Here is a 10,742-nt window from a genome sequence, read left to right on the forward strand (position 1 = left end):
AATGAAATAAAAATCATAATGTTTTTACCAGTTTTGTTAGGCCCGAGAATCATATAGATTTTTTTATTTCAATATCAGTGGAAAGCTGTCTATAATACGATGTGATAATTAGCTATTATGAATGTTTTTATTTGTTATGTCAGGCGAGTGAACCTGGCACCTTTCTCATCAGATTTTCAGACTCAGAGCTTGGGGGAGTTACTGTCGCATGGATGTCAGGTACAATTTGGAGAAAGCCTAAAATGTCACGTGTGACGTCATTAAAATCAATCTCGTTTAGGGGGGTTTCCTTTCCCACTTTTTCTCTTATCTTTCCTTTTTAGACGTATTTTTATGACGTAACAAGTGACATTTTAGGCTTTCTCTCAAATTTAAACCCGTTTGGATGTTTAACATTTTACCATAGTTGGATACAGTTTAGACATTAGAGGGGAAAGGGTTAAATAACTGTATTTGAATTAGGCCTTTGAAAATTAATCAATGGGAACGGGAATATATTAACACAGCTCAGTAGCAGAAAACAATTTGCTAGAAGACTAAAACAGTCATTGAAAAAGGGGGACAGGTAGTTATCTGTACATACTCCTATACTATAGATCTGTTGTTTAGACTTCCAGCTGATTTTTAAAACTATGAAAGGTTGATTTCCCTGTGGCCTTATATAAGAATATTAGGAAAACTAGTAAAAAAAAAAAAAAACCTAATTTAATAAGATTTACCTAGATGATTTTGATATATTTCTTATAAAACTCTAATTTGTAAAAAATAAAAAAAAATAAATAAAACATGATAATTGAGTTTCAGTTAAAAATGAAAATAATTATTGTACAATTATTTATTTCGAATGAAAAAAAATATTTTAATAAAAATAAGAAATTGATCTAATGATAATTTCTTGAGAAAAGTTGCTCCGAAATATTGAATAACGAGTTCACTAACATAGATTTATATAAAAGTAACAGGATGTCTGTGTGTCTATCTGTGTGTTGCTTAAGATCTCGTTAACCACTGGACCAATATGGTTCTCCTTTACACTCAAGCTTCTTGTAGGTCATGAGAAGGTTTATTCTGGGGGGGATAATCCTCCAAAGTGAAAACGTCCCAGGAAAAAATTACAAGTGGATGGTAGACAAACCCTCTCTTCTTCCCTTGAATGTCCTTAAAGGCCTCTAGAGGCGTGGCCGCCAGTAAAATATTATTGTTGGTCTGGTATACAGTTTACATTAAAAAGTTGCTGAAATCGATTATTTCAACAATAATAAGAACTTTAAAGGCTGCTGACTGCCAAACGGCTGAAAACGTTCATGTTGTGCCCGCACATTACTATAAGCGGCTTAAGTAAGCCTACAAATAATATGGAATTGCTAACATTTAATTATGCACAGTTATCACGCAACGAAAAAAAAATGTGCGGAAAATAATTAAATTTCGCGCGTTTTCCTCAGCCAGGCGTTACGCATTGCATGTGCAAATGGGATTTTGGCTGATTTAGATAATTTAAATTGTTTTGTGGGTTATAATGATTTGCGAGCATCATAAATGCGTTCAGCCGCTAGCAGTCTGTAAAGTTGGGGAAATAATCGCTCACAGGATTTTACTTCAATATTTTTAAACTAGCGGCTACGCCCCCTAAAGGCCTCTAGTGGTATATAAATGTTTTATTTTATTTTAAATATCTAATTTGAGAAATAATTTGTCTATGTTATCAGCGGTTTAATTCAGGCTTCTACGCAGCGCGACTACGATAGCGACACTATGAGGCGGAAATTTTTTTTTTTTCTTCAAATTGTATTGTGATTTATCTTGCGAGGGTGGTGGTACCCTCCCCAAAAATAGTTATAAACCTTCCCGGGACCTATGAGAAGCTACCCTGTTAAGGAGAACCCGATCGGTTCAGCGGTTAGCGAGATCCTTCGGTACAAACACACAGACATCCTGTTACTTTAGTAAAAGGATATAGAATCCTTATCTCTATCCATAAAGGAATCAGAGAAATTTTATTTTCACTGAATATTATGAAACTCAAGAAATATTTATATAGTTTAATAATAATAATAAAACAAGGACGTACGGTTAGGTCTAATAGCAGCGAAGCTACTCTATAATTAACTTTGACAGTCTGTCCGTGAAGCTTTAGGAAAATGTGATTTTCGCATCTGCTATTCAAGATTGTTTTTGTGAAAAAATTTTTATACCAATAAGCATCTAGTACTTAATTTACTTTGTCAGTCAGTCTGCAAGTCATGCTACAAATTATAAAAAAAATTAAATACGTGAGAAAGGTTTCGAGGTTTTTTTCTCTAATACATTTTTATTCTTGATTTCAACAAATGCTCTTGATATTTCCATGTCCGTATTTCCATCTAAAGTTTTTTTTGTGTGCTTTGCTTCTTATGGATGTTGTCATCCTTGTTTTTAAATGATAAGCTAAAAATTGGATGATTAGAGCATATTTTAATGAATATTAACTGTTAAATTTTTATTTTCAGTAAACGAAGAAAATAACCAAAAAGAAATTTCAATGCTACAACCCTACACAAGAAAGGTAATTCTTTTATCATAGTAATATGATGTTTGTCTGTCTGTAATGATCTCGTTAACCGATGGACTGATATGACTATCATTTATTAAAAGGAGGCTTCTTATATGTCAAAGGACGATCATTTATTATTTTAAGCCCTCAACCCCCTTCCAACTGCAAAGAAATAAATTAATCTTTTTCTTTAAAACTCAATCATAGGCTTAAATAGTTTGATAGAATTTAATAATTAGACCTAAATATGTTTTTGATAATATGTTTAGTTTTAAATATCATCAATATTAGTTTTAAGATAATTTTTAAGTAGAGTGGTCTAAAATTTTCTAACCATGAATCCATGATTTTAGGATCTAATGATCAGAACTTTAGCCGACAGAATCCATGATTGCCATCAGATGACAATTTTATATCCTAATCATCAGAAAGACCAAGTTATGGGCAAATATTACAGCTCTCTTCCAGAAGTGGTAGGTTTTTTCTCGTGTTTATTCAAATCCGGTGGATAGGAACCGGTTCTCATCCATACGAAAAAAACTATGTCTAGCATCGTATCATATCCAGCTTTCTACGAATATAAAAATGTACAATCATAAGATTAAAACTAGTGTTTTTTAGCCCCGAGGTGCCGAAGGAAAGCCGGAAAGCCGTTTATAATACGATAAGAGAAATAACTATTATTAAGGACTAGCGGCTTCGCTCCTAGCATATAAGGGGTCTATATTTAAAGGGGAAGGGGCTGGAACATATCATAATATTATTATAAGTCTTAAAAATATGAATAAAATAGCTTAAAATCATCAAAGGACCTATGTAAAGCTTCCTAAAAAAAGGAGAACTCCATCAGTTCAGAAATTATTGAAATCTTAAGCTTCAGACAAGAAAACCTTACTACTATTCTATATTATAGTATTTGCCGTTAAAATGAACTAATCTTGTTGGGACTTTTAAAAAAATATCCAATAATACGCTAGTATTTTTAAAAGAAGACACGGGATATGTTTATTTTGGCGGCAAATCCAGAAATTCCATTTGAAAAGAATTACTAGTCTAAAATTAAGTAACTCTGTTCATTTTTATTCATTGATTCGCTTATGTTATAGCACAACTTTGAAATTCTAAAGATGCTGCTAAAATGAACCAATCCCATGTCCTTTTTTTTAAAAGACATCCGATAATACAGTGCAGGGGCGTCCAAGCTTTTTATTTTGGGGGGGGTAAAATTTTTTTAGGGGGGGGTAATTCGTTTTTTGGGGGGGGTAAAATGGTGCGCGAAGCACGCCGCAAATTTTTTTTACTCCCCCCAAATTTGCTTGGGGGGGTAATTACCCCCCCTGAAATCTGTTGGCAGGGGTAAATTTAGTTTACCCCCCCCAAAATTTACCCCGGGGTAAAATTTTTGGGGGGGTAATTTAAATTTGATTAAATATATAGTATTAAAAATTTTTTTTTATTAGAGATTTTTTATTTTGGGGGGGGTATTTACCCCCCAAAAATTGTTTGGGGGGGTAAATACTCCCTCCTAAATGGTTGGAGGTGCCAACGGCACCCATAGGGTAGGGGTAAATTTTAAATGGGGGGGGGGGGGGGGTAATCGCCCCATTACACCCCCCCCCTTGGACGCCTATGATACAGTGGTATGTTTAAAATAAGGCACGTGATTGGTTTATTTTGGCGCCAAATCCAAAACGTTAGAAATTCCAAGCACAGTGTATAGTTATTCTATAATTAAGCACGTTCATTCATTTTTATTAATTAAATGGCTCTGGTTATAACAACACCTTGAATTTTTAAATATGCCGCTAAAATGAACCAATCCCATGTCCTCTATTTTTAAATAGACATCCAATAATACAGTGGTATGTTTAAAGTAAGGCACGTGATTGGTTTATTTTGGCGGCAAATCCAAAAATACAAAAATTCCAAGCATAGTTAATAGTTATTCTATAATTAAGCACGCTCGTTCATTTTTATTCATTGATTGGCTCTTGTTATAACAAAACCTTGAATTTCTAAATATGCCGCTAAAATGAACCAATCTCATGTCCTTTATTTTTAAATAGACATCCAATAATACAGTGGTATGTCTAAAAGAAGACACAGAATTGGTAAATTTTGGCGGCAAATCCAAAAATACAGAAATTCCAAGCATAGTCAATATTTACTCTATAATTAAGCACGTCCGTTCGTTTTTATTAATTAATCCACTTGTGTTATAACACAACTTTGAATTTCTATATTTGCTGCTTAAATGAAGTAATCATGTTGCAACTTTTTTAAAAACATCCAATAATACGCTCTTATTTTTAAAATAAGGCACGTGATTGGTTTATTTTAGCGGCAAATTCAGGAATTCATTTAGCTTGATAGATAGATAGATAGAATGGTAGGGAGGTTTCTTAAATTAAAAGTTTTCTATTCTTAGAACAAGTTAATTGTCTGTGTAAATGTTACCAAGAATTTTATACACACACTAGCAAAACGCACACACACAAAGACACACCTACACACACAAAAAAACACTCACACATACACAAACTGGCAAAACGCACACACACACACATCCTCATACACACACACTCACAAAAATACACAAGCATAAGACAAAAAATCAGTTTAAAAGCCTTACAATACATTTTAGATATTTAGGTAAAGACAATTGACCTATTGATATCTTGAAATTAAATGTAATAAATGGATGACATTAACCAAAAGACATTTAATACATTACAAAACTCCAATTATATAGAGACTGGCCAGGGGAGGGAGTGGTCATTGTACCGTAAATTATACAGGACCCCAAAGTTATATAAACACCCACTATATTTGTTGGACTTAAAAAACTTTGGGGACTTCAATCAAATAATAAGACTTGCAGAAATTCTAATCTACAGAGGGATGCTTTTGTTTAATACTACTGGGGGTAGTACATTGATTTATCGTCCATTGTCTTATCCCTTTAGACCCCTGCAGACAGTCAGGGCACACTCACAATAATTTAATCCTAACAAAGAAATCTATGGAAATCAAAGCATATATATATACTAGTGGTTTCGCCCTAGCCTCTAGGAGCTTTGCCCCAAGATGTTTAATCAAACCAATTTTCGTATTTTAGATTTAAAAGAAAATAGTTACAAACCTTCCCGGGACCTATGAGAAGCTACCCTGTAAAGGAGAACCCGATCGGTTCAGCGGTTAGCGAGATCCTTCGCTACAAACAAACAGACAGACAGACAGACAAACAGACAGACAGACATCGTTCTACTTTGTATTATACTAGCGGCTACGCCCCTAGAGGCCTCTAGTTGCACTTGAGGAGGGGGGAGTCGAATTTGATAACCCAATTTCTTATTTTAGATTTTAAAAGAAATTTTTTGTTTTTGTTTTTAAGTTTAGTTCAAAAACGAAAAAACCCGATCGGTTCAGCGGTTAGCGAGATCCTTCGGTACAGACACACAGACAGACAAACATCCTGTTACTTTAGTATGAGGACTACTTTGTATTATAGATACATATGTGAATTATACAAGTTGCAAATCCCAGGAATCTAAAGGGAAAAAACAATGGCCGTTAAATTTATGTTCATCCTCAATGATGACACACAAAATTACCCCTTCTGTAGATTAAAATTAGTGGTTAAAACATTTGGCCACTCAACTATGTGAACCAACCAATCAAAATTCAATAAAGTTTCCAAAGTTGTAAAGCCAACAAATATGTTGGAAATGTTCATGTAAAACTTTGGGGACTAGCCCAATGTCCCATCCCTCTCTGCGTGTGCAAACCCACTTTTTCTAGAAGCAAAGCTACACTGCACATTACGACCGTACATCTAAACGAAAGGAACGTAGTTTTCTCATCTGCTATTCTAGATAGACGGCTGATTTTTAAAAGCGAAGCTTTTCTATAATTAGGGTCGGTCCGTCCGTCCGTCCGTCCGTCCGTCCGTACGTACGTCCGTCCGTCACAGAGAGTTAGCTCTTTTCGTTAATTTAAACAGGTTAGAATTGTCCTATCGATTCCAAACTTTGCATGATGATTTCTATAGTAGTTAGGTACAATTTAGAAAGCGTAGCAACTCTTTAATCAATACCAGAATGTCCGTACGTCCATTTTAAACATATCGATTTTTAACTTTTTTGACAACAAATTTTTGTGTGTTAAAATTATCCGATTCTTCCGATTTTTTGAAAACTGATTCCTATTACAACAAGGTACAATGTTATAAGCGAAGCATCTCTATAAACACGTCCCAAAAATGTAAGTATGTCCTTAAAAAGTATCATCTATTTATGCAGTTTTGCAACAAATTTTCTTAAAATATTGTTTGTACTGATGCATTAATATTCTGCTAATTCAGTTCTGACAATCTACAAGTGTTAATGTTCGTTTGTCCTTCCATTTCAGAGCTTCGCTTTTATGGATGTTGTCATCCTTGTTTTTACAGAGAATTCCCTATAACAATGAGCATAATTTTGTTCTTCAGTCTGTCAATCTTATTATAAATATTAATCTAAAACAATGTGAGAAAGGTTTCGTGTTTATTTTCTCCAATAAATGTATTTCTATTCTTGGTTTAAAAAAACTCATTAAAACTCTCGAAAACTTCTTGTCCGTATTCCATCCATGATTTTAGTGTGTGCTTCGCTACTTATGGATGTTGTCATCCTTGTTATCATTAGACTTAACCTTAATTTACATTATTCAGGGAAACAGCGTATAATACAAATTACCAATGATAGGCCAGTATACATTTTACTTTTGGTCAATTACAATCTAAACTGGTCTTCTTTTATTGGTCATTTGTATTGTATGACATCATTTTTCTTGGACACTATACGCTCTTTTTTAGGCTCCAAGAAATCCACGAAACGGATATGTTCCACATCACCTTGTCAATGTAATCCCTGGTTCTGGGTAAGATAGATAGATAGATAGATAGATAGATAGATAGATAGATAGATAGATAGATAGATAGATAGATAGATAGATAGATAGATAGATAGATAGATAGATAGATAGATAGATAGATAGATAGATAGATAGATAGATAGATAGATAGATAGATAGATAGATAGATAGATAGATAGATAGATAGATAGATAGATAGATAGATAGATAGATAGATAGATAGATAGATAGATAGATAGATAGATAGATAGATAGATAGATAGATAGATAGATAGATAGATAGATAGATAGATAGATAGATAGATAGATAGATAGATAGATAGATAGATAGATAGATAGATCTTGAATTTTGATTAGTTGGATCATAAAGTTCAGTGTCCAAACATTTCAACCACTTTAGTTGTAATCTACAGAAAGGGTAATTATGTTACATCATTGGGGATGTATTGTACATAAATTTGTTGGCCATTGTCTTATCCCTTTACATTCCTTATTGTTGCTGCGCCACTAACCTCCTTTTCCTTTTTGCTAGAATACAAGTTGGAGGTTGTAAAGAGTCAAGCTATCCCAACACTCCAAACACTTCATTCTATGATCCACAGTCATCGCCCTCAGCTAGGTAAGTCAGGACAACTACGCAGCATCCGCGCTTCTAACCAATAAGGCTCTATTAATATGTCACGTGACTTACCATCAGCCAATAGGAATCACGTAATTAATTAATTGATTGATTGAAATGAAGATGATCTTGGAGAAATTCTGTTTTATTGGTAATTTAAGTGTTATTTCTTCAGATACAATTTAGCTGTCACCTTGGCTTTGAGGGCTTTCATCTTATTTATATTGTAGTAAAACCTTTTTAATTTAGGAACACCCCAGTTTCTTCTGTAACAGCACCTTTGATGGACACCCAATCGTAAGTCCTTCAAAATATTTAAACAAATCAGTGGATTTTTAAGAAGTTATGATGAAGTTTAAATGAAACAATCCTTTAAAAAGTAATTTAAAATACAAAAAGTACAAAAAAGAAATCAATATAGTAGAATAACAAAGCCATGTATATTGATGTATGAAGTATGAAGTTATAGAAACTACAATTCTAAATACAAACTAATATTTCATGCAAGCCAAATCTAAAGAAATCATCAAAGTAAGAAAGCTTTTACAAGACATATTTTTCCTACACGGGTTAGTTATATGTTGTACAAAATCTATGTTGTAACTCTGTAATAAAAGAATTTCAAAAAATTGCTCGCAACCCTTAAACCAAAATCTAGGGGGGGGGGGGGTGTAGCTTTGGGGGATGTATTACAGACATCAAGAGGGGTGTATTTTAAGTGTTAGGGGGGTGGATACAAAAAACTGTAAAGCAAATTTTAGCTTTACTCTTGCCTTTAGCAAAGAAATCTGAAATAAAGCAACTCATGACAATGGACTAAGTTATATGAACAACTGAATTAAAAAAAAAATATTATTAACTTTAGCATGTTTTATGTTGTGATATGTAAATTTGTTGTCTAAAATTTTATTGTTTTGTTGAAATAAATATATAATATTAAAAATCGCCCAAATTTCTTTCCCGCATTTTCTCCCAAGAAGGAATGGTTCGGATTTTATTTTTACATTTAGGACATCCCAATACATTGTAACTAATAGCCTATTCAAAACCGAAACCTCCAATAATTTTTGTTGAATATAATAGATTAATTGAAATAATATAATTATTTTCATCTGAAGCCAATAGTATAAGTCCCCAAACAAAACTATAAATTTCACTATTCCTAACCACTGCGTGGCTAAGCAGTATCCATTGAAAACTAACCTAACCTGACAAACAAACGAAAAAGCAACCCACCCACTTATTTGCAATGAAGAAAAAAGGGGGCCGGGGGAGTTGTCTTTTAGGGGAAACGCCAACAAATCTAATCTAATCTTGACTTTATATGTCAACACACAAATAATTGATTTTTTTTCAGTGGATTGGATGATCTCCAAGTTGGAGGACTAGTGACACAAGCTGTTCATCAACTAAATCATGAGCCTCAACTATGTTAAGTACATCACCAACTATGTTGACCAAATCATCAACTAGATCATTATCCTCAATTAGCTTGAAAACATCATCAACTGAATTATGATCCTCAACTATGTTGACCATAACGACAACTAGATCATAATCCTCAATAATGCTGAAAACATCACCAACTGAATTATGATCCTCAAATATGTTGAAAACATCATCAACTGAATCATGATCCTCAACTATGTTGACCATAACATCAACTAGATCATGATCCTCAATTGTGTTGACAACATCACCAACTGAATTATGATCCTCCACTATGTTGACCGAATCACCAACTAAACAATGATCATCCACTATGTTGAAAACATCATCAACAGAATCATGATCCTCAACTATGTTGACCACATCTATAATTGAATCCTGATCCTCCAATAAACTTTGAAAATCTCTTTTGAATCTACACAATCTAAATTAGATTTGAATCAATCTTCTATAAAAAAAAACAAGTCAGTATTAATTTTGTTGGCAAAGGAACTCTATAGTTACAAATGTCTGTTTGTTTCAGGAAGGGAGAGGACATTGGGCGGTAAATCAAACTAGTTCCCAAAGTCAACTTATCTTATTCGTTTTCTCAAAACTTTGAGTACTTTTGTTGAATCGAAACTCCTTGATGTTCAAGTTTTTCAACAAATAATTTAGTCAAGAGAAATCTCAAGAGAAATCATTTCTCTAATAAATTAAAGGATTCTTAAGTTGGAGGTAGGGATTGGAAGTCACCCCCTCCTCCCCCATTTAAATTTTTTTGGGGTGGTATTTTTTTCTAGGGGCGGTGGTACATCCCTACCTCTAAGATGCTACATTGCAGTTAAGGAAAACCATATCGGTTCAGCGGTTAGAGAGATCCTTTAAAACAGATAGACAGAAAAACACAAAGACATCTTATTACTTTTAAATAAACTAAAAAATGTATTTATTAGTAATCCAACAAATAAAGGAACCAAAAACAATTTACTAAATTACTGCATGGCTCATAACAATAATATAAGTTATTTTATATACATGTTATCTATAATAATAATATTTAAATACTAAGTGTTAGAAAAGTGAACTACTTTCCTACCCCCATATATAGTGATACTTAGAATTGAAAACAAAATTTGTTGTGAAAAAAAAATTGTTTTTATTAATTTGAATTTAAATTAATGTGATTTAATGTATTTTAATTGGAAGGTTGAAATTATTTTTTTTTCTTCTAAAATTATTTTTGAA

The 10,742-nt window shown here is 33.1% G+C and overlaps 1 protein-coding gene across 1 annotated transcript in view; it reads left to right on the forward strand.

The window, feature by feature from the left end:
• LOC145329188 (signal transducer and activator of transcription 5B-like) overlaps positions 1-10,010 on the forward strand; it is a 116,082-nt gene extending 106,072 nt beyond the window's left edge. Inside the window, exons 28-34 of the mRNA XM_080173229.1 lie at positions 144-219; positions 2,490-2,545; positions 2,887-3,006; positions 7,389-7,453; positions 7,980-8,066; positions 8,316-8,363; positions 9,424-10,010. Of these exons, the coding sequence (XP_080029355.1) occupies positions 144-219; positions 2,490-2,545; positions 2,887-3,006; positions 7,389-7,453; positions 7,980-8,066; positions 8,316-8,363; positions 9,424-9,502 (531 nt within the window). The 3' untranslated portion in view covers positions 9,503-10,010. The remainder of the gene's footprint in view (positions 1-143; positions 220-2,489; positions 2,546-2,886; positions 3,007-7,388; positions 7,454-7,979; positions 8,067-8,315; positions 8,364-9,423) is intronic.
• The last annotated feature ends 732 nt before the right edge of the window (positions 10,011-10,742 follow it).

Source organism: Acartia tonsa, chromosome 10, assembly GCF_053477335.1.
Source record: "Acartia tonsa isolate MP-2025a chromosome 10, ASM5347733v1, whole genome shotgun sequence".
Classification (NCBI taxonomy): Eukaryota; Metazoa; Arthropoda; class Copepoda; order Calanoida; family Acartiidae; genus Acartia; species Acartia tonsa.